This window comes from Ammospiza nelsoni, chromosome 5 (genome assembly GCF_027579445.1).
Source record: "Ammospiza nelsoni isolate bAmmNel1 chromosome 5, bAmmNel1.pri, whole genome shotgun sequence".
NCBI lineage: Eukaryota > Metazoa > Chordata > Aves > Passeriformes > Passerellidae > Ammospiza > Ammospiza nelsoni.
The window spans coordinates 57927734-57952435 of record NC_080637.1 but is presented as its reverse complement, the minus strand read 5'-3'; the positions used below and the strand labels follow the sequence as shown (position 1 = coordinate 57952435).

General features: G+C 51.9%; 4 protein-coding genes across 4 annotated transcripts; all 4 read left to right on the top strand.

Annotated features, from left to right (window-relative positions):
- Positions 1 to 3632: 3632 nt before the first annotated feature.
- On the top strand, positions 3633 to 7544 carry LOC132073522 (inositol 1,4,5-trisphosphate receptor-interacting protein-like 1). The gene is made up of 3 exons (XM_059472616.1): positions 3633 to 5272; positions 6884 to 6983; positions 7539 to 7544. The coding sequence occupies exons 1-3, from the start codon at positions 3699 to 3701 to the stop codon at positions 7542 to 7544; spliced, it is 1680 nt and encodes a 559-aa protein (XP_059328599.1). The 5' UTR covers positions 3633 to 3698.
- Positions 7545 to 8980: 1436 nt separating this feature from the next.
- LOC132073521 (inositol 1,4,5-trisphosphate receptor-interacting protein-like 1) lies at positions 8981 to 12820 on the top strand. The gene is made up of 3 exons (XM_059472615.1): positions 8981 to 10554; positions 12136 to 12259; positions 12815 to 12820. Exons 1-3 carry the CDS (start codon positions 8981 to 8983, stop codon positions 12818 to 12820), a joined length of 1704 nt encoding a protein of 567 aa, XP_059328598.1.
- A 1370-nt stretch (positions 12821 to 14190) lies between these two features.
- On the top strand, positions 14191 to 18096 carry LOC132073520 (inositol 1,4,5-trisphosphate receptor-interacting protein-like 1). The gene is made up of 3 exons (XM_059472614.1): positions 14191 to 15830; positions 17412 to 17535; positions 18091 to 18096. Exons 1-3 carry the CDS (start codon positions 14257 to 14259, stop codon positions 18094 to 18096), a joined length of 1704 nt encoding a protein of 567 aa, XP_059328597.1. The 5' UTR covers positions 14191 to 14256.
- Positions 18097 to 19466: 1370 nt separating this feature from the next.
- On the top strand, positions 19467 to 23372 carry LOC132073519 (inositol 1,4,5-trisphosphate receptor-interacting protein-like 1). Its single transcript, XM_059472613.1, has 3 exons — positions 19467 to 21106; positions 22688 to 22811; positions 23367 to 23372. The coding sequence occupies exons 1-3, from the start codon at positions 19533 to 19535 to the stop codon at positions 23370 to 23372; spliced, it is 1704 nt and encodes a 567-aa protein (XP_059328596.1). The 5' UTR covers positions 19467 to 19532.
- Positions 23373 to 24702: the final 1330 nt, after the last annotated feature.

Here is a 24702-nt window from a genome sequence, read left to right as displayed (position 1 = left end):
AAGAGGTTCTCCTGCACAGAGCTGTGCTTGTGAGGCTCACACCGGGGGGCAGAGAACCAGTTCTCAGGAGAGATGGGAAAAGAAGGGAGAAGGTAGGTTTCGGAGAGGGAAGGGAAAACGCTGCGTAGCAGCACTATGCCATCAGCAGCAGCAGCAGCAGCAGCAGCAGTGTGGTCTCAAGAGCCTCCCCAGCACTGCATCCAGTGATGACCAGGTTGGCTCCAAAGATCAAGGAACATGCACAAGGAAATGCTATTATTCCCCCACCTCTTTCTTTGAGTCCATTTTCCCTCTGAGGGCTTCATCTTGTGCCGAGACACGAATCTCAGAATCTCAGATGAGGGAATGTTTGAAAGGACCACTGGTGGCATCATTTGCTTCAGGGGTGCTCCCGGCAGGTCTTCCCGCTCTACACTACAAAGGATTGCGTTTGGATCAAGGTTGTTGACTCTCTCTCTCTGGGGAGGGAGACTCCACAATCCCTGGGCAATGTTTGGGATTGCTGAATGGACGTTGTTTCTCCTTCTTCCCTCATGGGAATCCTTCAGGTCAGCATTGTACCAACTGTGTTGGAGCTGACCTGATACTTTGTATATGTAAAGATCTAGGTTGTTAATTTGTGTATATATATCCCCTGTGTACATATTATATGCTAGAAAGCTTATCAATTATCATATATAATAGTAAAATATCATAAAAGCCAATGGAATAATATAAATATTGTCAACTACATGAATTATGTAACTATTATATCATGAGAAGAAATTATTCTAAAGGGTCAAATATGTAATTTTGTTTAAAGAATGCAATATAGCCAATATTTAGCGTCACTCTAAGTTGTGATACGTATTAATGCTCATAGGGCACTTATATCTTATATGGATGAAAACATGTTATTTTAAAATTTCCAAAAAATTGATACATTTATATCATACGTAGCAATTATAAATGTTATATTGTATATATAAGGAGTTTAATATATAAGAGTTTTTTTTAATGTAGTAGTAAAGACATATATCGTGTCTCTGTCTGCTGGGGACACACAACTATGTTCTATAGTTAGTGCTTTTATGAGTAGCAACCTGGAAATTTCGTTGCTCTTGATTCAATAAAGGACAAGATTCCAGAACCTGGATCATGCAAGACTTTATTGACCTCAACCAGACCTGTAGTGTAGGTAAAAGCGACAAGTTGTGAATCTGAGCTTGTGAAGAGTCTCCTTGAAATTGGCCATACTTGCAGTGGTGAATTGGTTCTAATCAGAAATTAAGTCCAGTTGACCGCGGCCCCTGCGACCACAGAAGGCCAGAAGGGCCTCCCTTGGAAGGATGCTTAAAAATGGTCTTGTTGCAACCCTGCTGCCAAGGGCAGGGACACCTTCTCCTGGGCCCGCTTGTTTCAGACCCCGTCCAGCCTGGCTTGGAACGCTGCCAGGGATGGGGCAGCCACAGCTGCTGTGGGCAGTGTGTGTAGGCAAGGGCCTGAGCAGCCTGAGAGGCAAGAATTTCTTGTGCATCTCCAGCCCAAGCCGGCCCACTGTCAGAGGGAAGCCACTGGGCCTGGTGCTGTCCCTGCAGGCCCTTGTCCACTGCCGCTCTCAGGTCTCTGCTGGGCCTGGTGCAGAGAGTGAAAGGCCGCAAGAAGGTGCCCCCGGAGAAGGCCTTGGAGAACGCTGGGGCCAGGAGTGCCACCATGAGGGCGGCAAGCAGGGCCTGGTGTGGCCGTCAGGGCGGGAGGGCACAGGGCAGGTGCTGAGGCCCTGCCAGCTGGAGCTGGGAGCTCTGGAGTGCTGCTGGCAGAGAGCCGTGGGAGATCCGTGCAGCAGCAAGGACACGGGCTTCTAGATGTGTTAGAAAGCAGAGAAGAGCTGGAGAATGAGCACTGAAAGAGTAGGGTGTGTCCCTGTGGGGAACAAACTTCACAACGCCAGAGGTTATCTCCAGGGAGGACACAGAGGAGTCCTGTAATAGTATTGGAATAAAGGGAGAGGCCAAGGGACATTTCCCCTTGGGGTGTCTCGATTTCTTGAGACCCAGGACAAGGCCGCAGCCTCCTTTTTTATCCTAATTCCCAGGTGCATCACCCTCTTCCTTCCCCCACTGCCTGAGGTACTCGGAAGGAACAAGACTTCTCCAGTTTCCTACTGTATGGAACCCCTCTGCCACTTTGATTGTGGAGGCAGGAATGGCACCATACACACGCACCAAGCTTCATGCACAGCAAGCAACTTTTATTGAGTGCTCTCTTCCTTTGCAGATCTGAATGTCTGCCTGGTCAGTCCACATTGGTTGAAGCAGTTGCCACCCGGTCAAACAGCCAATAGCTGCTGGTGTCCCCAACGGTCCGGGCCTGCTCCCTAACGGTCCACACTGGTTAAGTTTCATCATTAAAGTACTTATAGAATTACTTCTGCTTCAGTTCTAAAATTAGGATGAAATGAAAGCGTGAGGCCTTCAGGCAAGCTGCTGACCACCACAATAGCCCTCTGGTTTATATCTTTGTAACCCTGCAGAAGACACAGGCAGGGAAGGGGGGGGCGCTGGGCTCACCCTTTATGTAAGGCGGGGTTCCACCTGTCTAGAGCTTAATGATGGTGCTGATGGGGTTGAGCATTTTTGGGTAGGAATCAGGGGGAAGAGCTACAATAGCAGCCTGCGACTCTTAGATGGCGGTTCATCACTGCAGTCTGTGTAGCTGTGCCTGTTTATGCACAGAAAGACAGACCAATCTATCTGGAACTGGTCACCTAAAAGACATCTTTCTAATGCAGAACAATTGTGCTGGGAAACTCTTTCTGGAGTAGAAAAAAGGAGTGCTCTCCAGAGGCCTGGTCCACAAGTGGTGTGGGGAAGCCAGGAGGATGCTGTCATGCTCATTCTTCAGAAAAGCAGCAGGGCTGAAACCAAAGTGCAGCTTTTATAGACTCAGAGATTTAACTGAAGCTCAGCATGGAGTCAAGGCTTTGACTCCGTGATCCTCAAGAGTGCCTTCCAACATGGATATCTATGAGATTGCCAGTGGAGGGCAGCTGAGAAAAAAGACAAGAGAAGGGCCAAGAGAGGTTCTTTGAAGAAGATTCACTCAAAGGCTGCCTTAACCGGTACCCCAGGGCCCCTGCGACAGTCTGAGCTGGGGTGGGGACAAAGGGTGGGGCTGGGCTGGCTGTGGTGTACTGTGACGTCCATGACGTGACGGGGCCATGTCACAAATGGGGGCAGCTATACAAGGCCCCAGCAGGTAACGCTGGCCCTGTATTGCTTGGGCAAGCGGTGAGTGCACACATGGTGGGGAGGCTGGGCTAGGGATAAGGGCCGGGGCAGAAACGCAGTACCCGGGGCTGGCTTTTCCCCCTGCATCCAGGAACAGCCCCTCATGGCCCAGCCTTGGGCAGGACACCGTGCTGCTCCTGCTGCTGCTGCTGCTGCTGCTGCTGCTCGGGCAGCGGAACGGGCCTGGCTGCTTGCCAGCTCTCTGGGGTCCTGTGCTTCCTGCTCCCAGATCCCTGGAATTCCTGTCCCTGCTGCCCCCCACAATCCCTGCTGCCAGCTGCCTCCCTCTCAGCCCCTCCCTCTCAAGGCCTTCTCTCCATCCTCCTGCAGACCATGGATACCTGGGTATTGTGGCTCTTGCTCTTGCCAAGTTTAGTCCAGTACCCACAGCCCGTGGGTAATGGCTTGGACGAGGTGACACGTCTGCGAATGGAGGTGCGTGCCAAGCTCCAGGAAGAGGAGAAGATTCATCTGCAGCGGGAGGTGGAGCAGCTGGTCCTGCTGAAGCAGGGTGTCTTGGCCTGGGGAGACCTGCTCTCCTCTGCCCGGCAGCACTGGCAGCTCTGGGCTCTTGCTGGGCTCCTGCTCCTTCTCTTGGCACTGTGGTATATGTGGAGGAAAGGGAGCCTGAGGACAGAGGAGCAAGGAGAAGCACATGATGGTGTAAATGAAGAGGAGGTTGAAAATGTGCATGCACATGAAGAAGACTTTGGAAATGAAGATGAAGGAGACAATGAAATGGAGGTGGAGGAAGACGACAGTGATGATGGCCGTGCAGAGGATGTCGACAATGCTGCTGCCAATGAAGCTGGCAATGAAGCTGCCAATGCAGCAAACGTCAATGACGTTGGAAATCAAGTGCAAGAATTCCGTGATCGTGCCGACAACTTTGGAAGAATCATAATGGAGCGCGTACAGTGGCCTGTGCAGGACCTGCAGGGAGGATGCATGTGGACAAGAACCCTGATGGAGCATTTTGCAATTTATTTTCGACGGGTCTTGTCCAACAGTTTCTATCCGGTGCTGCAAGGAGCCATTGGGGTGGGCAGTGCCTTCGAAGGTTGGAGTCCCCGTGAGCAGGATGTTGTGTACCAGGTGCTCATACCCATGACACCTCCTCGAGGGCACAGCTTCCACCTAGAGCTGGGCACTGCATGGCAGAGGCGCTTGAGGAACTTCCACATCCGCGTGCAGCAGGAGTGCACCTGCACGAGTGAGCAGCAGGGTGAGCACATGCTGTGCTTCCTGCACCACCCTGAGGAGGAGCTGAGGAGGCATCAGGATCCCAGCCTCCTTCATACCCTGTGCACGGGCTCCTACCTGGACGTGGAGAAAACTGCCCGCTGGTTCTACCAGCTGGTGAGAGCAATCTGGCCGGCTTTGCTTGAGTCACACAGTTGGCATTTAGTGCTGCTGCCCCCCAGACGCTCCTGCCAGTTCAAGGTGACCAACGGCAGAGAAAGCTACCGGATCGAGATCCTCTTTGGGGTGCGGCAAGGCAACTCAGACGTCTTTGTGAGCAGCCAGCCTAGGCAAGCCCACACCTCCAGCACAATCTGGCCAGAGAGCTACGCTGTGGCCGAGATGAAGTTCTTCAGGTACATCGCCAGGCAGGCTCCCCCTGACAGCTTGCACCTGAAATGCCTGCAGTTCTTCACTCGTCTTCAGCTGGGCTTAGGCTTTTCCACCTATACCATCAAGACCATTGTCATGCACCTCCTGAGCATCTTGCCCGCGTCACAGTGGCGCAGGAGACATTTTGTGAGCCGGCTGATGGATATCAGCGAGAGCCTGCGCACGTGTGTGGAAAGGAGACGCCTCAATCACTTCATTGTGGGCAACCAGAGGCTTCCTGAGGGCATCCGCTTGCCCCCAGAGGTCCTAATGGCCAGGTCACGCAATCTCTTCCATGACCTGGTGATGGATCCCGTTGCCCACTCTCAGGCAATGAACCAGTACATGGATCTGCAGCATTGGTTCAAACGGATCCTTAGAAATGAACAGTGAAAGAGGTTCTCCTGCACAGAGCTGTGCTTGTGAGGCTCACACCGGGGGGCAGAGAACCAGTTCTCAGGAGAGATGGGAAAAGAAGGGAGAAGGTAGGTTTCGGAGAGGGAAGGGAAAACGCTGCGTAGCAGCACTATGCCATCAGCAGCAGCAGCAGCAGCAGCAGCAGTGTGGTCTCAAGAGCCTCCCCAGCACTGCATCCAGTGATGACCAGGTTGGCTCCAAAGATCAAGGAACATGCACAAGGAAATGCTATTATTCCCCCACCTCTTTCTTTGAGTCCATTTTCCCTCTGAGGGCTTCATCTTGTGCCGAGACACGAATCTCAGAATCTCAGATGAGGGAATGTTTGAAAGGACCACTGGTGGCATCATTTGCTTCAGGGGTGCTCCCGGCAGGTCTTCCCGCTCTACACTACAAAGGATTGCGTTTGGATCAAGGTTGTTGACTCTCTCTCTCTGGGGAGGGAGACTCCACAATCCCTGGGCAATGTTTGGGATTGCTGAATGGACGTTGTTTCTCCTTCTTCCCTCATGGGAATCCTTCAGGTCAGCATTGTACCAACTGTGTTGGAGCTGACCTGATACTTTGTATATGTAAAGATCTAGGTTGTTAATTTGTGTATATATATCCCCTGTGTACATATTATATGCTAGAAAGCTTATCAATTATCATATATAATAGTAAAATATCATAAAAGCCAATGGAATAATATAAATATTGTCAACTACATGAATTATGTAACTATTATATCATGAGAAGAAATTATTCTAAAGGGTCAAATATGTAATTTTGTTTAAAGAATGCAATATAGCCAATATTTAGCGTCACTCTAAGTTGTGATACGTATTAATGCTCATAGGGCACTTATATCTTATATGGATGAAAACATGTTATTTTAAAATTTCCAAAAAATTGATACATTTATATCATACGTAGCAATTATAAATGTTATATTGTATATATAAGGAGTTTAATATATAAGAGTTTTTTTTAATGTAGTAGTAAAGACAAAGACATATATCGTGTCTCTGTCTGCTGGGGACACACAACTATGTTCTATAGTTAGTGCTTTTATGAGTAGCAACCTGGAAATTTCGTTGCTCTTGATTCAATAAAGGACAAGATTCCAGAACCTGGATCATGCAAGACTTTATTGACCTCAACCAGACCTGTAGTGTAGGTAAAAGCGACAAGTTGTGAATCTGAGCTTGTGAAGAGTCTCCTTGAAATTGGCCATACTTGCAGTGGTGAATTGGTTCTAATCAGAAATTAAGTCCAGTTGACCGCGGCCCCTGCGACCACAGAAGGCCAGAAGGGCCTCCCTTGGAAGGATGCTTAAAAATGGTCTTGTTGCAACCCTGCTGCCAAGGGCAGGGACACCTTCTCCTGGGCCCGCTTGTTTCAGACCCCGTCCAGCCTGGCTTGGAACGCTGCCAGGGATGGGGCAGCCACAGCTGCTGTGGGCAGTGTGTGTAGGCAAGGGCCTGAGCAGCCTGAGAGGCAAGAATTTCTTGTGCATCTCCAGCCCAAGCCGGCCCACTGTCAGAGGGAAGCCACTGGGCCTGGTGCTGTCCCTGCATGCCCTTGTCCACTGCCGCTCTCAGGTCTCTGCTGGGCCTGGTGCAGAGAGTGAAAGGCCGCAAGAAGGTGCCCCCGGAGAAGGCCTTGGAGAACGCTGGGGCCAGGAGTGCCACCATGAGGACGGCAAGCAGGGCCTGGTGTGGCCGTCAGGGCGGGAGGGCACAGGGCAGGCGCTGAGGCCCTGCCAGCTGGAGCTGGGAGCTCTGGAGTGCTGCTGGCAGAGAGCCGTGGGAGATCCGTGCAGCAGCAAGGACACGGGCTTCTAGATGTGTTAGAAAGCAGAGAAGAGCTGGAGAATGAGCACTGAAAGAGTAGGGTGTGTCCCTGTGGGGAACAAACTTCACAACGCCAGAGGTTATCTCCAGGGAGGACACAGAGGAGTCCTGTAATAGTATTGGAATAAAGGGAGAGGCCAAGGGACATTTCCCCTTGGGGTGTCTCGATTTCTTGAGACCCAGGACAAGGCCGCAGCCTCCTTTTTTATCCTAATTCCCAGGTGCATCACCCTCTTCCTTCCCCCACTGCCTGAGGTACTCGGAAGGAACAAGACTTTTCCAGTTTCCTACTGTATGGAACCCCTCTGCCACTTTGATTGTGGAGGCAGGAATGGCACCATACACACGCACCAAGCTTCATGCACAGCAAGCAACTTTTATTGAGTGCTCTCTTCCTTTGCAGATCTGAATGTCTGCCTGGTCAGTCCACATTGGTTGAAGCAGTTGCCACCCGGTCAAACAGCCAATAGCTGCTGGTGTCCCCAACGGTCCGGGCCTGCTCCCTAACGGTCCACACTGGTTAAGTTTCATCATTAAAGTACTTATAGAATTACTTCTGCTTCAGTTCTAAAATTAGGATGAAATGAAAGCATGAGGCCTTCAGGCAAGCTGCTGACCACCACAATAGCCCTCTGGTTTATATCTTTGTAACCCTGCAGAAGACACAGGCAGGGAAGGGGGGGGCGCTGGGCTCACCCTTTATGTAAGGCGGGGTTCCACCTGTCTAGAGCTTAATGATGGTGCTGATGGGGTTGAGCATTTTTGGGTAGGAATCAGGGGGAAGAGCTACAATAGCAGCCTGCGACTCTTAGATGGCGGTTCATCACTGCAGTCTGTGTAGCTGTGCCTGTTTATGCACAGAAAGACAGACCAATCTATCTGGAACTGGTCACCTAAAAGACATCTTTCTAATGCAGAACAATTGTGCTGGGAAACTCTTTCTGGAGTAGAAAAAAGGAGTGCTCTCCAGAGGCCTGGTCCACAAGTGGTGTGGGGAAGCCAGGAGGATGCTGTCATGCTCATTCTTCAGAAAAGCAGCAGGGCTGAAACCAAAGTGCAGCTTTTATAGACTCAGAGATTTAACTGAAGCTCAGCATGGAGTCAAGGCTTTGACTCCGTGATCCTCAAGAGTGCCTTCCAACATGGATATCTATGAGATTGCCAGTGGAGGGCAGCTGAGAAAAAAGACAAGAGAAGGGCCAAGAGAGGTTCTTTGAAGAAGATTCACTCAAAGGCTGCCTTAACCGGTACCCCAGGGCCCCTGCGACAGTCTGAGCTGGGGTGGGGACAAAGGGTGGGGCTGGGCTGGCTGTGGTGTACTGTGACGTCCATGACGTGACGGGGCCATGTCACAAATGGGGGCAGCTATACAAGGCCCCAGCAGGTAACGCTGGCCCTGTATTGCTTGGGCAAGCGGTGAGTGCACACATGGTGGGGAGGCTGGGCTGGGGATAAGGGCCGGGGCAGAAACGCAGTACCCGGGGCTGGCTTTTCCCCCTGCATCCAGGAACAGCCCCTCATGGCCCAGCCTTGGGCAGGACACCGTGCTGCTGCTGCTGCTGCTGCTGCTGCTGCTGCTGCTCGGGCAGCGGAACGGGCCTGGCTGCTTGCCAGCTCTCTGGGGTCCTGTGCTTCCTGCTCCCAGATCCCTGGAATTCCTGTCCCTGCTGCCCCCCACAATCCCTGCTGCCAGCTGCCTCCCTCTCAGCCCCTCCCTCTCAAGGCCTTCTCTCCATCCTCCTGCAGACCATGGATACCTGGGTATTGTGGCTCTTGCTCTTGCCAAGTTTAGTCCGGTACCCACAGCCCGTGGGTAATGGCTTGGACGAGGTGACACGTCTGCGAATGGAGGTGCGTGCCAAGCTCCAGGAAGAGGAGAAGATTCATCTGCAGCGGGAGGTGGAGCAGCTGGTCCTGCTGAAGCAGGGTGTCTTGGCCTGGGGAGACCTGCTCTCCTCTGCCCGGCAGCACTGGCAGCTCTGGGCTCTTGCTGGGCTCCTGCTCCTTCTCTTGGCACTGTGGTATATGTGGAGGAAAGGGAGCCTGAGGACAGAGGAGCAAGGAGAAGCACATGATGGTGTAAATGAAGAGGAGGTTGAAAATGTGCATGCACATGAAGAAGACTTTGGAAATGAAGATGAAGGAGACAATGAAATGGAGGTGGAGGAAGACGACAGTGATGATGGCCGTGCAGAGGATGTCGACAATGCTGCTGCCAATGAAGCTGGCAATGAAGCTGCCAATGCAGCAAACGTCAATGACGTTGGAAATCAAGTGCAAGAATTCCGTGATCGTGCCGACAACTTTGGAAGAATCATAATGGAGCGCGTACAGTGGCCTGTGCAGGACCTGCAGGGAGGATGCATGTGGACAAGAACCCTGATGGAGCATTTTGCAATTTATTTTCGACGGGTCTTGTCCAACAGTTTCTATCCGGTGCTGCAAGGAGCCATTGGGGTGGGCAGTGCCTTCGAAGGTTGGAGTCCCCGTGAGCAGGATGTTGTGTACCAGGTGCTCATACCCATGACACCTCCCCGAGGGCACAGCTTCCACCTAGAGCTGGGCACTGCATGGCAGAGGCGCTTGAGGAACTTCCACATCCGCGTGCAGCAGGAGTGCACCTGCACGAGTGAGCAGCAGGGTGAGCACATGCTGTGCTTCCTGCACCACCCTGAGGAGGAGCTGAGGAGGCATCAGGATCCCAGCCTCCTTCATACCCTGTGCACGGGCTCCTACCTGGACGTGGAGAAAACTGCCCGCTGGTTCTACCAGCTGGTGAGAGCAATCTGGCCGGCTTTGCTTGAGTCACACAGTTGGCATTTAGTGCTGCTGCCCCCCAGACGCTCCTGCCAGTTCAAGGTGACCAACGGCAGAGAAAGCTACCGGATCGAGATCCTCTTTGGGGTGCGGCAAGGCAACTCAGACGTCTTTGTGAGCAGCCAGCCTAGGCAAGCCCACACCTCCAGCACAATCTGGCCAGAGAGCTACGCTGTGGCCGAGATGAAGTTCTTCAGGTACATCGCCAGGCAGGCTCCCCCTGACAGCTTGCACCTGAAATGCCTGCAGTTCTTCACTCGTCTTCAGCTGGGCTTAGGCTTTTCCACCTATACCATCAAGACCATTGTCATGCACCTCCTGAGCATCTTGCCCGCGTCACAGTGGCGCAGGAGACATTTTGTGAGCCGGCTGATGGATATCAGCGAGAGCCTGCGCACGTGTGTGGAAAGGAGATGCCTCAATCACTTCATTGTGGGCAACCAGAGGCTTCCTGAGGGCATCCGCTTGCCCCCAGAGGTCCTAATGGCCAGGTCACGCAATCTCTTCCATGACCTGGTGATGGATCCCGTTGCCCACTCTCAGGCAATGAACCAGTACATGGATCTGCAGCATTGGTTCAAACGGATCCTTAGAAATGAACAGTGAAAGAGGTTCTCCTGCACAGAGCTGTGCTTGTGAGGCTCACACCGGGGGGCAGAGAACCAGTTCTCAGGAGAGATGGGAAAAGAAGGGAGAAGGTGGGTTTCGGAGAGGGAAGGGAAAACGCTGCGTAGCAGCACTATGCCATCAGCAGCAGCAGCAGCAGCAGCAGCAGTGTGGTCTCAAGAGCCTCCCCAGCACTGCATCCAGTGATGACCAGGTTGGCTCCAAAGATCAAGGAACATGCACAAGGAAATGCTATTATTCCCCCACCTCTTTCTTTGAGTCCATTTTCCCTCTGAGGGCTTCATCTTGTGCCGAGACACGAATCTCAGAATCTCAGATGAGGGAATGTTTGAAAGGACCACTGGTGGCATCATTTGCTTCAGGGGTGCTCCCGGCAGGTCTTCCCGCTCTACACTACAAAGGATTGCGTTCGGATCAAGGTTGTTGACTCTCTCTCTCTGGGGAGGGAGACTCCACAATCCCTGGGCAATGTTTGGGATTGCTGAATGGACGTTGTTTCTCCTTCTTCCCTCATGGGAATCCTTCAGGTCAGCATTGTACCAACTGTGTTGGAGCTGACCTGATACTTTGTATATGTAAAGATCTAGGTTGTTAATTTGTGTATATATATCCCCTGTGTACATATTATATGCTAGAAAGCTTATCAATTATCATATATAATAGTAAAATATCATAAAAGCCAATGGAATAATATAAATATTGTCAACTACATGAATTATGTAACTATTATATCATGAGAAGAAATTATTCTAAAGGGTCAAATATGTAATTTTGTTTAAAGAATGCAATATAGCCAATATTTAGCGTCACTCTAAGTTGTGATACGTATTAATGCTCATAGGGCACTTATATCTTATATGGATGAAAACATGTTATTTTAAAATTTCCAAAAAATTGATACATTTATATCATACGTAGCAATTATAAATGTTATATTGTATATATAAGGAGTTTAATATATAAGAGTTTTTTTTAATGTAGTAGTAAAGACATATATCGTGTCTCTGTCTGCTGGGGACACACAACTATGTTCTATAGTTAGTGCTTTTATGAGTAGCAACCTGGAAATTTCGTTGCTCTTGATTCAATAAAGGACAAGATTCCAGAACCTGGATCATGCAAGACTTTATTGACCTCAACCAGACCTGTAGTGTAGGTAAAAGCAACAAGTTGTGAATCTGAGCTTGTGAAGAGTCTCCTTGAAATTGGCCATACTTGCAGTGGTGAATTGGTTCTAATCAGAAATTAAGTCCAGTTGACCGCGGCCCCTGCGACCACAGAAGGCCAGAAGGGCCTCCCTTGGAAGGATGCTTAAAAATGGTCTTGTTGCAACCCTGCTGCCAAGGGCAGGGACACCTTCTCCTGGGCCCGCTTGTTTCAGACCCCGTCCAGCCTGGCTTGGAACGCTGCCAGGGATGGGGCAGCCACAGCTGCTGTGGGCAGTGTGTGTAGGCAAGGGCCTGAGCAGCCTGAGAGGCAAGAATTTCTTGTGCATCTCCAGCCCAAGCCGGCCCACTGTCAGAGGGAAGCCACTGGGCCTGGTGCTGTCCCTGCAGGCCCTTGTCCACTGCCGCTCTCAGGTCTCTGCTGGGCCTGGTGCAGAGAGTGAAAGGCCGCAAGAAGGTGCCCCCGGAGAAGGCCTTGGAGAACGCTGGGGCCAGGAGTGCCACCATGAGGACGGCAAGCAGGGCCTGGTGTGGCCGTCAGGGCGGGAGGGCACAGGGCAGGCGCTGAGGCCCTGCCAGCTGGAGCTGGGAGCTCTGGAGTGCTGCTGGCAGAGAGCCGTGGGAGATCCGTGCAGCAGCAAGGACACGGGCTTCTAGATGTGTTAGAAAGCAGAGAAGAGCTGGAGAATGAGCACTGAAAGAGTAGGGTGTGTCCCTGTGGGGAACAAACTTCACAACGCCAGAGGTTATCTCCAGGGAGGACACAGAGGAGTCCTGTAATAGTATTGGAATAAAGGGAGAGGCCAAGGGACATTTCCCCTTGGGGTGTCTCGATTTCTTGAGACCCAGGACAAGGCCGCAGCCTCCTTTTTTATCCTAATTCCCAGGTGCATCACCCTCTTCTTTCCCCCACTGCCTGAGGTACTCGGAAGGAACAAGACTTCTCCAGTTTCCTACTGTATGGAACCCCTCTGCCACTTTGATTGTGGAGGCAGGAATGGCACCATACACACGCACCAAGCTTCATGCACAGCAAGCAACTTTTATTGAGTGCTCTCTTCCTTTGCAGATCTGAATGTCTGCCTGGTCAGTCCACATTGGTTGAAGCAGTTGCCACCCGGTCAAACAGCCAATAGCTGCTGGTGTCCCCAACGGTCCGGGCCTGCTCCCTAACGGTCCACACTGGTTAAGTTTCATCATTAAAGTACTTATAGAATTACTTCTGCTTCAGTTCTAAAATTAGGATGAAATGAAAGCGTGAGGCCTTCAGGCAAGCTGCTGACCACCACAATAGCCCTCTGGTTTATATCTTTGTAACCCTGCAGAAGACACAGGCAGGGAAGGGGGGGGCGCTGGGCTCACCCTTTATGTAAGGCGGGGTTCCACCTGTCTAGAGCTTAATGATGGTGCTGATGGGGTTGAGCATTTTTGGGTAGGAATCAGGGGGAAGAGCTACAATAGCAGCCTGCGACTCTTAGATGGCGGTTCATCACTGCAGTCTGTGTAGCTGTGCCTGTTTATGCACAGAAAGACAGACCAATCTATCTGGAACTGGTCACCTAAAAGACATCTTTCTAATGCAGAACAATTGTGCTGGGAAACTCTTTCTGGAGTAGAAAAAAGGAGTGCTCTCCAGAGGCCTGGTCCACAAGTGGTGTGGGGAAGCCAGGAGGATGCTGTCATGCTCATTCTTCAGAAAAGCAGCAGGGCTGAAACCAAAGTGCAGCTTTTATAGACTCAGAGATTTAACTGAAGCTCAGCATGGAGTCAAGGCTTTGACTCCGTGATCCTCAAGAGTGCCTTCCAACATGGATATCTATGAGATTGCCAGTGGAGGGCAGCTGAGAAAAAAGACAAGAGAAGGGCCAAGAGAGGTTCTTTGAAGAAGATTCACTCAAAGGCTGCCTTAACCGGTACCCCAGGGCCCCTGCGACAGTCTGAGCTGGGGTGGGGACAAAGGGTGGGGCTGGGCTGGCTGTGGTGTACTGTGACGTCCATGACGTGACGGGGCCATGTCACAAATGGGGGCAGCTATACAAGGCCCCAGCAGGTAACGCTGGCCCTGTATTGCTTGGGCAAGCGGTGAGTGCACACATGGTGGGGAGGCTGGGCTGGGGATAAGGGCCGGGGCAGAAACGCAGTACCCGGGGCTGGCTTTTCCCCCTGCATCCAGGAACAGCCCCTCATGGCCCAGCCTTGGGCAGGACACCGTGCTGCTGCTGCTGCTGCTGCTGCTGCTGCTGCTGCTGGGGCAGCGGAACGGGCCTGGCTGCTTGCCAGCTCTCTGGGGTCCTGTGCTTCCTGCTCCCAGATCCCTGGAATTCCTGTCCCTGCTGCCCCCCACAATCCCTGCTGCCAGCTGCCTCCCTCTCAGCCCCTCCCTCTCAAGGCCTTCTCTCCATCCTCCTGCAGACCATGGATACCTGGGTATTGTGGCTCTTGCTCTTGCCAAGTTTAGTCCGGTACCCACAGCCCGTGGGTAATGGCTTGGACGAGGTGACACGTCTGCGAATGGAGGTGCGTGCCAAGCTCCAGGAAGAGGAGAAGATTCATCTGCAGCGGGAGGTGGAGCAGCTGGTCCTGCTGAAGCAGGGTGTCTTGGCCTGGGGAGACCTGCTCTCCTCTGCCCGGCAGCACTGGCAGCTCTGGGCTCTTGCTGGGCTCCTGCTCCTTCTCTTGGCACTGTGGTATATGTGGAGGAAAGGGAGCCTGAGGACAGAGGAGCAAGGAGAAGCACATGATGGTGTAAATGAAGAGGAGGTTGAAAATGTGCATGCACATGAAGAAGACTTTGGAAATGAAGATGAAGGAGACAATGAAATGGAGGTGGAGGAAGACGACAGTGATGATGGCCGTGCAGAGGATGTCGACAATGCTGCTGCCAATGAAGCTGGCAATGAAGCTGCCAATGCAGCAAACGTCAATGACGTTGGAAATCAAGTGCAAGAATTCCGTGATCGTGCCGACAACTTTGGAAGAATCATAATGGAGCGCGTACAGTGGCCTGTGCAGGACCTGCAGGGAGGATGCATGTGGACAAGAACCCTGATGGAGCATTTTGCAATTTATTTTCGACGGGTCTTGTCCAACAGTTTCTATCCGGTGCTGCAAGGAGCCATTGGGGTGGGCAGTGCCTTCGAAGGTTGGAGTCCCCGTGAGCAGGATGTTGTGTACCAGGTGCTCATACCCATGACACCTCCTCGAGGGCACAGCTTCCACCTAGAGCTGGGCACTGCATGGCAGAGGCGCTTGAGGAACTTCCACATCCGCGTGCAGCAGGAGTGCACCTGCACGAGTGAGCAGCAGGGTGAGCACATGCTGTGCTTCCTGCACCACCCTGAGGAGGAGCTGAGGAGGCATCAGGATCCCAGCCTCCTTCATACCCTGTGCACGGGCTCCTACCTGGACGTGGAGAAAACTGCCCGCTGGTTCTACCAGCTGGTGAGAGCAATCTGGCCGGCTTTGCTTGAGTCACACAGTTGGCATTTAGTGCTGCTGCCCCCCAGACGCTCCTGCCAGTTCAAGGTGACCAACGGCAGAGAAAGCTACCGGATCGAGATCCTCTTTGGGCTGCGGCAAGGCAACTCAGACGTCTTTGTGAGCAGCCAGCCTAGGCAAGCCCACACCTCCAGCACAATCTGGCCAGAGAGCTACGCTGTGGCCGAGATGAAGTTCTTCAGGTACATCGCCAGGCAGGCTCCCCCTGACAGCTTGCACCTGAAATGCCTGCAGTTCTTCACTCGTCTTCAGCTGGGCTTAGGCTTTTCCACCTATACCATCAAGACCATTGTCATGCACCTCCTGAGCATCTTGCCCGCGTCACAGTGGCGCAGGAGACATTTTGTGAGCCGGCTGATGGATATCAGCGAGAGCCTGCGCACGTGTGTGGAAAGGAGACGCCTCAATCACTTCATTGTGGGCAACCAGAGGCTTCCTGAGGGCATCCGCTTGCCCCCAGAGGTCCTAATGGCCAGGTCACGCAATCTCTTCCATGACCTGGTGATGGATCCCGTTGCCCACTCTCAGGCAATGAACCAGTACATGGATCTGCAGCATTGGTTCAAACGGATCCTTAGAAATGAACAGTGAAAGAGGTTCTCCTGCACAGAGCTGTGCTTGTGAGGCTCACACCGGGGGGCAGAGAACCAGTTCTCAGGAGAGATGGGAAAAGAAGGGAGAAGGTAGGTTTCGGAGAGGGAAGGGAAAACGCTGCGTAGCAGCACTATGCCATCAGCAGCAGCAGCAGCAGCAGCAGCAGTGTGGTCTCAAGAGCCTCCCCAGCACTGCATCCAGTGATGACCAGGTTGGCTCCAAAGATCAAGGAACATGCACAAGGAAATGCTATTATTCCCCCACCTCTTTCTTTGAGTCCATTTTCCCTCTGAGGGCTTCATCTTGTGCCGAGACACGAATCTCAGAATCTCAGATGAGGGAATGTTTGAAAGGACCACTGGTGGCATCATTTGCTTCAGGGGTGCTCCCGGCAGGTCTTCCCGCTCTACACTACAAAGGATTGCGTTCGGATCAAGGTTGTTGACTCTCTCTCTCTGGGGAGGGAGACTCCACAATCCCTGGGCAATGTTTGGGATTGCTGAATGGACGTTGTTTCTCCTTCTTCCCTCATGGGAATCCTTCAGGTCAGCATTGTACCAACTGTGTTGGAGCTGACCTGATACTTTGTATATGTAAAGATCTAGGTTGTTAATTTGTGTATATATATCCCCTGTGTACATATTATATGCTAGAAAGCTTATCAATTATCATATATAATAGTAAAATATCATAAAAGCCAATGGAATAATATAAATATTGTCAACTACATGAATTATGTAACTATTATATCATGAGAAGAAATTATTCTAAAGGGTCAAATATGTAATTTTGTTTAAAGAATGCAATATAGCCAATATTTAGCGTCACTCTAAGTTGTGATACGTATTAATGCTCATAGGGCACTTATATCTTATATGGATGAAAACATGTTATTTTAAAATTTCCAAAAAATTGATACATTTATATCATACGTAGCAATTATAAATGTTATATTGTATATATAAGGAGTTTAATATATAAGAGTTTTTTTTAATGTAGTAGTAAAGACATATATCGTGTCTCTGTCTGCTGGGGACACACAACTATGTTCTATAGTTAGTGCTTTTATGAGTAGCAACCTGGAAATTTCGTTGCTCTTGATTCAATAAAGGACAAGATTCCAGAACCTGGATCATGCAAGACTTTATTGACCTCAACCAGACCTGTAGTGTAGGTAAAAGCGACAAGTTGTGAATCTGAGCTTGTGAAGAGTCTCCTTGAAATTGGCCATACTTGCAGTGGTGAATTGGTTCTAATCAGAAATTAAGTCCAGTTGACCGCGGCCCCTGCGACCACAGAAGGCCAGAAGGGCCTCCCTTGGAAGGATGCTTAAAAATGGTCTTGTTGCAACCCTGCTGCCAAGGGCAGGGACACCTTCTCCTGGGCCCGCTTGTTTCAGACCCCGTCCAGCCTGGCTTGGAACGCTGCCAGGGATGGGGCAGCCACAGCTGCTGTGGGCAGTGTGTGTAGGCAAGGGCCTGAGCAGCCTGAGAGGCAAGAATTTCTTGTGCATCTCCAGCCCAAGCCGGCCCACTGTCAGAGGGAAGCCACTGGGCCTGGTGCTGTCCCTGCAGGCCCTTGTCCACTGCCGCTCTCAGGTCTCTGCTGGGCCTGGTGCAGAGAGTGAAAGGCCGCAAGAAGGTGCCCCCGGAGAAGGCCTTGGAGAACGCTGGGGCCAGGAGTGCCACCATGAGGACGGCAAGCAGGGCCTGGTGTGGCCGTCAGGGCGGGAGGGCACAGGGCAGGCGCTGAGGCCCTGCCAGCTGGAGCTGGGAGCTCTGGAGTGCTGCTGGCAGAGAGCCGTGGGAGATCCGTGCAGCAGCAAGGACACGGGCTTCTAGATGTGTTAGAAAGCAGAGAAGAGCTGGAGAATGAGCACTGAAAGAGTAGGGTGTGTCCCTGTGGGGAACAAACTTCACAACGCCAGAGGTTATCTCCAGGGAGGACACAGAGGAGTCCTGTAATAGTATTGGAATAAAGGGAGAGGCCAAGGGACATTTCCCCTTGGGGTGTCTCGATTTCTTGAGACCCAGGACAAGGCCGCAGCCTCCTTTTTTATCCTAATTCCCAGGTGCATCACCCTCTTCCTTCCCCCACTGCCTGAGGTACTCGGAAGGAACAAGACTTCTCCAGTTTCCTACTGTATGGAACCCCTCTGCCACTTTGATTGTGGAGGCAGGAATGGCACCATACACACGCACCAAGCTTCATGCACAGCAAGCAACTTTTATTGAGTGCTCTCTTCCTTTGCAGATCTGAATGTCTGCCTGGTCAGTCCACATTGGTTGAAGCAGTTGCCACCCGGTCAAACAGCCAATAGCTGCTGGTGTCCCCAACGGTCCGGGCCTGCTCCCTAACGGTCCACACTGGTTAAGTTTCATCATTAAAGTACTTATAGAATTACTTCTGCTTCAGTTCTAAAATTAGGATGAAATGAAAGCGTGAGGCCTTCAGGCAAGCTGCTGACCACCACAATAGCCCTCTGGTTTATATCTTTGTAACCCTGCAGAAGACACAGGCAGGGAAGGGGGGGGCGCTGGGCTCACCCTTTATGTAAGGCGGGGTTCCACCTGTCTAGAGCTTAATGATGGTGCTGATGGGGTTGAGCATTTTTGGGTAGGAATCAGGGGGAAGAGCTACAATAGCAGCCTGCGACTCTTAGATGGCGGTTCATCACTGCAGTCTGTGTAGCTGTGCCTGTTTATGCACAGAAAGACAGACCAATCTATCTGGAACTGGTCACCTAAAAGACATCTTTCTAATGCAGAACAATTGTGCTGGGAAACTCTTTCTGGAGTAGAAAAAAGGAGTGCTCTCCAGAGGCCTGGTCCACAAGTGGTGTGGGGAAGCCAGGAGGATGCTGTCATGCTCATTCTTCAGAAAAGCAGCAGGGCTGAAACCAAAGTGCAGCTTTTATAGACTCAGAGATTTAACTGAAGCTCAGCATGGAGTCAAGGCTTTGACTCCGTGATCCTCAAGAGTGCCTTCCAACATGGATATCTATGAGATTGCCAGTGGAGGGCAGCTGAGAAAAAAGACAAGAGAAGGGCCAAGAGAGGTTCTTTGAAGAAGATTCACTCAAAGGCTGCCTTAACCGGTACCCCAGGGCCCCTGCGACAGTCTGAGCTGGGGTGGGGACAAAGGGTGGGGCTGGGCTGGCTGTGGTGTACTGTGACGTCCATGACGTGACGGGGCCATGTCACAAATGGGGGCAGCTATACAAGGCCCCAGCAGGTAACGCTGGCCCTGTATTGCTTGGGCAAGCGGTGAGTGCACACATGGTGGGGAGGCTGGGCTGGGGATAAGGGCCGGGGCAGAAACGCAGTACCCGGGGCTGGCTTTTCCCCCTGCATCCAGGAACAGCCCCTCATGGCCCAGCCTTGGGCAGGACACCGTGCTGCTGCTGCTGCTGCTGCTGCTGCTGCTGCTGCTGGGGCAGCGGAACGGGCCTGGCTGCTTGCCAGCTCTCTGGGGTCCTGTGCTTCCTGCTCCCAGATCCCTGGAATTCCTGTCCCTGCTGCCCCCCACAATCCCTGCTGCCAGCTGCCTCCCTCTCAGCCCCTCCCTCTCAAGGCCTTCTCTCCATCCTCCTGCAGACCATGGATACCTGGGTATTGTGGCTCTTGCTCTTGCCAAGTTTAGTCCGGTACCCACAGCCCGTGGGTAATGGCTTGGACGAGGTGACACGTCTGCGAATGGAGGTGCGTGCCAAGCTCCAGGAAGAGGAGAAGATTCATCTGCAGCGGGAGGTGGAGCAGCTGGTCCTGCTGAAGCAGGGTGTCTTGGCCTGGGGAGACCTGCTCTCCTCTGCCCGGCAGCACTGGCAGCTCTGGGCTCTTGCTGGGCTCCTGCTCCTTCTCTTGGCACTGTGGTATATGTGGAGGAAAGGGAGCCTGAGGACAGAGGAGCAAGGAGAAGCACATGATGGTGTAAATGAAGAGGAGGTTGAAAATGTGCATGCACATGAAGAAGACTTTGGAAATGAAGATGAAGGAGACAATGAAATGGAGGTGGAGGAAGACGACAGTGATGATGGCCGTGCAGAGGATGTCGACAATGCTGCTGCCAATGAAGCTGGCAATGAAGCTGCCAATGCAGCAAACGTCAATGACGTTGGAAATCAAGTGCAAGAATTCCGTGATCGTGCCGACAACTTTGGAAGAATCATAATGGAGCGCGTACAGTGGCCTGTGCAGGACCTGCAGGGAGGATGCATGTGGACAAGAACCCTGATGGAGCATTTTGCAATTTATTTTCGACGGGTCTTGTCCAACAGTTTCTATCCGGTGCTGCAAGGAGCCATTGGGGTGGGCAGTGCCTTCGAAGGTTGGAGTCCCCGTGAGCAGGATGTTGTGTACCAGGTGCTCATACCCATGACACCTCCTCGAGGGCACAGCTTCCACCTAGAGCTGGGCACTGCATGGCAGAGGCGCTTGAGGAACTTCCACATCCGCGTGCACCAGGAGTGCACCTGCACGAGTGAGCAGCAGGGTGAGCACATGCTGTGCTTCCTGCACCACCCTGAGGAGGAGCTGAGGAGGCATCAGGATCCCAGCCTCCTTCATACCCTGTGCACGGGCTCCTACCTGGACGTGGAGAAAACTGCCCGCTGGTTCTACCAGCTGGTGAGAGCAATCTGGCCGGCTTTGCTTGAGTCACACAGTTGGCATTTAGTGCTGCTGCCCCCCAGACGCTCCTGCCAGTTCAAGGTGACCAACGGCAGAGAAAGCTACCGGATCGAGATCCTCTTTGGGGTGCGGCAAGGCAACTCAGACGTCTTTGTGAGCAGCCAGCCTAGGCAAGCCCACACCTCCAGCACAATCTGGCCAGAGAGCTACGCTGTGGCCGAGATGAAGTTCTTCAGGTACATCGCCAGGCAGGCTCCCCCTGACAGCTTGCACCTGAAATGCCTGCAGTTCTTCACTCGTCTTCAGCTGGGCTTAGGCTTTTCCACCTATACCATCAAGACCATTGTCATGCACCTCCTGAGCATCTTGCCCGCGTCACAGTGGCGCAGGAGACATTTTGTGAGCCGGCTGATGGATATCAGCGAGAGCCTGCGCACGTGTGTGGAAAGGAGACGCCTCAATCACTTCATTGTGGGCAACCAGAGGCTTCCTGAGGGCATCCGCTTGCCCCCAGAGGTCCTAATGGCCAGGTCACGCAATCTCTTCCATGACCTGGTGATGGATCCCGTTGCCCACTCTCAGGCAATGAACCAGTACATGGATCTGCAGCATTGGTTCAAACGGATCCTTAGAAATGAACAGTGAAAGAGGTTCTCCTGCACAGAGCTGTGCTTGTGAGGCTCACACCGGGGGGCAGAGAACCAGTTCTCAGGAGAGATGGGAAAAGAAGGGAGAAGGTAGGTTTCGGAGAGGGAAGGGAAAACGCTGCGTAGCAGCACTATGCCATCAGCAGCAGCAGCAGCAGCAGCAGCAGTGTGGTCTCAAGAGCCTCCCCAGCACTGCATCCAGTGATGACCAGGTTGGCTCCAAAGATCAAGGAACATGCACAAGGAAATGCTATTATTCCCCCACCTCTTTCTTTGAGTCCATTTTCCCTCTGAGGGCTTCATCTTGTGCCGAGACACGAATCTCAGAATCTCAGATGAGGGAATGTTTGAAAGGACCACTGGTGGCATCATTTGCTTCAGGGGTGCTCCCGGCAGGTCTTCCCGCTCTACACTACAAAGGATTGCGTTTGGATCAAGGTTGTTGACTCTCTCTCTCTGGGGAGGGAGACTCCACAATCCCTGGGCAATGTTTGGGATTGCTGAATGGACGTTGTTTCTCCTTCTTCCCTCATGGGAATCCTTCAGGTCAGCATTGTACCAACTGTGTTGGAGCTGACCTGATACTTTGTATATGTAAAGATCTAGGTTGTTAATTTGTGTATATATATCCCCTGTGTACATATTATATGCTAGAAAGCTTATCAATTATCATATATAATAGTAAAATATCATAAAAGCCAATGGAATAATATAAATATTGTCAACTACATGAATTATGTAACTATTATATCATGAGAAGAAATTATTCTAAAGGGTCAAATATGTAATTTTGTTTAAAGAATGCAATATAGCCAATATTTAGCGTCACTCTAAGTTGTGATACGTATTAATGCTCATAGGGCACTTATATCTTATATGGATGAAAACATGTTATTTTAAAATTTCCAAAAAATTGATACATTTATATCATACGTAGCAATTATAAATGTTATATTGTATATATAAGGAGTTTAATATATAAGAGTTTTTTTTAATGTAGTAGTAAAGACATATATCGTGTCTCTGTCTGCTGGGGACACACAACTATGTTCTATAGTTAGTGCTTTTATGAGTAGCAACCTGGAAATTTCGTTGCTCTTGATTCAATAAAGGACAAGATTCCAGAACCTGGATCATGCAAGACTTTATTGACCTCAACCAGACCTGTAGTGTAGGTAAAAGCAACAAGTTGTGAATCTGAGCTTGTGAAGAGTCTCCTTGAAATTGGCCATACTTGCAGTGGTGAATTGGTTCTAATCAGAAATTAAGTCCAGTTGACCGCGGCCCCTGCGACCACAGAAGACCAGAAGGGCCTCCCTTGGAAGGATGCTTAAAAATGGTCTTGTTGCAACCCTGCTGCCAAGGGCAGGGACACCTTCTCCTGGGCCCGCTTGTTTCAGACCCCGTCCAGCCTGGCTTGGAACGCTGCCAGGGATGGGGCAGCCACAGCTGCTGTGGGCAGTGTGTGTAGGCAAGGGCCTGAGCAGCCTGAGAGGCAAGAATTTCTTGTGCATCTCCAGCCCAAGCCGGCCCACTGTCAGAGGGAAGCCACTGGGCCTGGTGCTGTCCCTGCAGGCCCTTGTCCACTGCCGCTCTCAGGTCTCTGCTGGGCCTGGTGCAGAGAGTGAAAGGCCGCAAGAAGGTGCCCCCGGAGAAGGCCTTGGAGAACGCTGGGGCCAGGAGTGCCACCATGAGGACGGCAAGCAGGGCCTGGTGTGGCCGTCAGGGCGGGAGGGCACAGGGCAGGCGCTGAGGCCCTGCCAGCTGGAGCTGGGAGCTCTGGAGTGCTGCTGGCAGAGAGCCGTGGGAGATCCGTGCAGCAGCAAGGACACGGGCTTCTAGATGTGTTAGAAAGCAGAGAAGAGCTGGAGAATGAGCACTGAAAGAGTAGGGTGTGTCCCTGTGGGGAACAAACTTCACAACGCCAGAGGTTATCTCCAGGGAGGACACAGAGGAGTCCTGTAATAGTATTGGAATAAAGGGAGAGGCCAAGGGACATTTCCCCTTGGGGTGTCTCGATTTCTTGAGACCCAGGACAAGGCCGCAGCCTCCTTTTTTATCCTAATTCCCAGGTGCATCACCCTCTTCTTTCCCCCACTGCCTGAGGTACTCGGAAGGAACAAGACTTCTCCAGTTTCCTACTGTATGGAACCCCTCTGCCACTTTGATTGTGGAGGCAGGAATGGCACCATACACACGCACCAAGCTTCATGCACAGCAAGCAACTTTTATTGAGTGCTCTCTTCCTTTGCAGATCTGAATGTCTGCCTGGTCAGTCCACATTGGTTGAAGCAGTTGCCACCCGGTCAAACAGCCAATAGCTGCTGGTGTCCCCAACGGTCCGGGCCTGCTCCCTAACGGTCCACACTGGTTAAGTTTCATCATTAAAGTACTTATAGAATTACTTCTGCTTCAGTTCTAAAATTAGGATGAAATGAAAGCGTGAGGCCTTCAGGCAAGCTGCTGACCACCACAATAGCCCTCTGGTTTATATCTTTGTAACCCTGCAGAAGACACAGGCAGGGAAGGGGGGGGCGCTGGGCTCACCCTTTATGTAAGGCGGGGTTCCACCTGTCTAGAGCTTAATGATGGTGCTGATGGGGTTGAGCATTTTTGGGTAGGAATCAGGGGGAAGAGCTACAATAGCAGCCTGCGACTCTTAGATGGCGGTTCATCACTGCAGTCTGTGTAGCTGTGCCTGTTTATGCACAGAAAGACAGACCAATCTATCTGGAACTGGTCACCTAAAAGACATCTTTCTAATGCAGAACAATTGTGCTGGGAAACTCTTTCTGGAGTAGAAAAAAGGAGTGCTCTCCAGAGGCCTGGTCCACAAGTGGTGTGGGGAAGCCAGGAGGATGCTGTCATGCTCATTCTTCAGAAAAGCAGCAGGGCTGAAACCAAAGTGCAGCTTTTATAGACTCAGAGATTTAACTGAAGCTCAGCATGGAGTCAAGGCTTTGACTCCGTGATCCTCAAGAGTGCCTTCCAACATGGATATCTATGAGATTGCCAGTGGAGGGCAGCTGAGAAAAAAGACAAGAGAAGGGCCAAGAGAGGTTCTTTGAAGAAGATTCACTCAAAGGCTGCCTTAACCGGTACCCCAGGGCCCCTGCGACAGTCTGAGCTGGGGTGGGGACAAAGGGTGGGGCTGGGCTGGCTGTGGTGTACTGTGACGTCCATGACGTGACGGGGCCATGTCACAAATGGGGGCAGCTATACAAGGCCCCAGCAGGTAACGCTGGCCCTGTATTGCTTGGGCAAGCGGTGAGTGCACACATGGTGGGGAGGCTGGGCTGGGGATAAGGGCCGGGGCAGAAACGCAGTACCCGGGGCTGGCTTTTCCCCCTGCATCCAGGAACAGCCCCTCATGGCCCAGCCTTGGGCAGGACACCGTGCTGCTGCTGCTGCTGCTGCTGCTGCTGCTGCTGCTGGGGCAGCGGAACGGGCCTGGCTGCTTGCCAGCTCTCTGGGGTCCTGTGCTTCCTGCTCCCAGATCCCTGGAATTCCTGTCCCTGCTGCCCCCCACAATCCCTGCTGCCAGCTGCCTCCCTCTCAGCCCCTCCCTCTCAAGGCCTTCTCTCCATCCT

Bases quoted from the DNA above. Each gene is read 5' to 3' on its own strand.
- LOC132073522 (XM_059472616.1), top strand. From the start codon at position 3,699: ATGGAGGTGCGTGCCAAGCTCCAGGAAGAGGAGAAGATTCATCTGCAG. The intron at 5,273-6,883 runs GTGAAAGAGGTT...TGCCGCTCTCAG, and splicing joins CGGATCCTTAGAAATGAACA to GTCTCTGCTGGGCCTGGTGC.
- LOC132073521 (XM_059472615.1), top strand. From the start codon at position 8,981: ATGGAGGTGCGTGCCAAGCTCCAGGAAGAGGAGAAGATTCATCTGCAG. The intron at 10,555-12,135 runs GTGAAAGAGGTT...CTGTCCCTGCAG, and splicing joins CGGATCCTTAGAAATGAACA to GCCCTTGTCCACTGCCGCTC.
- LOC132073520 (XM_059472614.1), top strand. From the start codon at position 14,257: ATGGAGGTGCGTGCCAAGCTCCAGGAAGAGGAGAAGATTCATCTGCAG. The intron at 15,831-17,411 runs GTGAAAGAGGTT...CTGTCCCTGCAG, and splicing joins CGGATCCTTAGAAATGAACA to GCCCTTGTCCACTGCCGCTC.
- LOC132073519 (XM_059472613.1), top strand. From the start codon at position 19,533: ATGGAGGTGCGTGCCAAGCTCCAGGAAGAGGAGAAGATTCATCTGCAG. The intron at 21,107-22,687 runs GTGAAAGAGGTT...CTGTCCCTGCAG, and splicing joins CGGATCCTTAGAAATGAACA to GCCCTTGTCCACTGCCGCTC.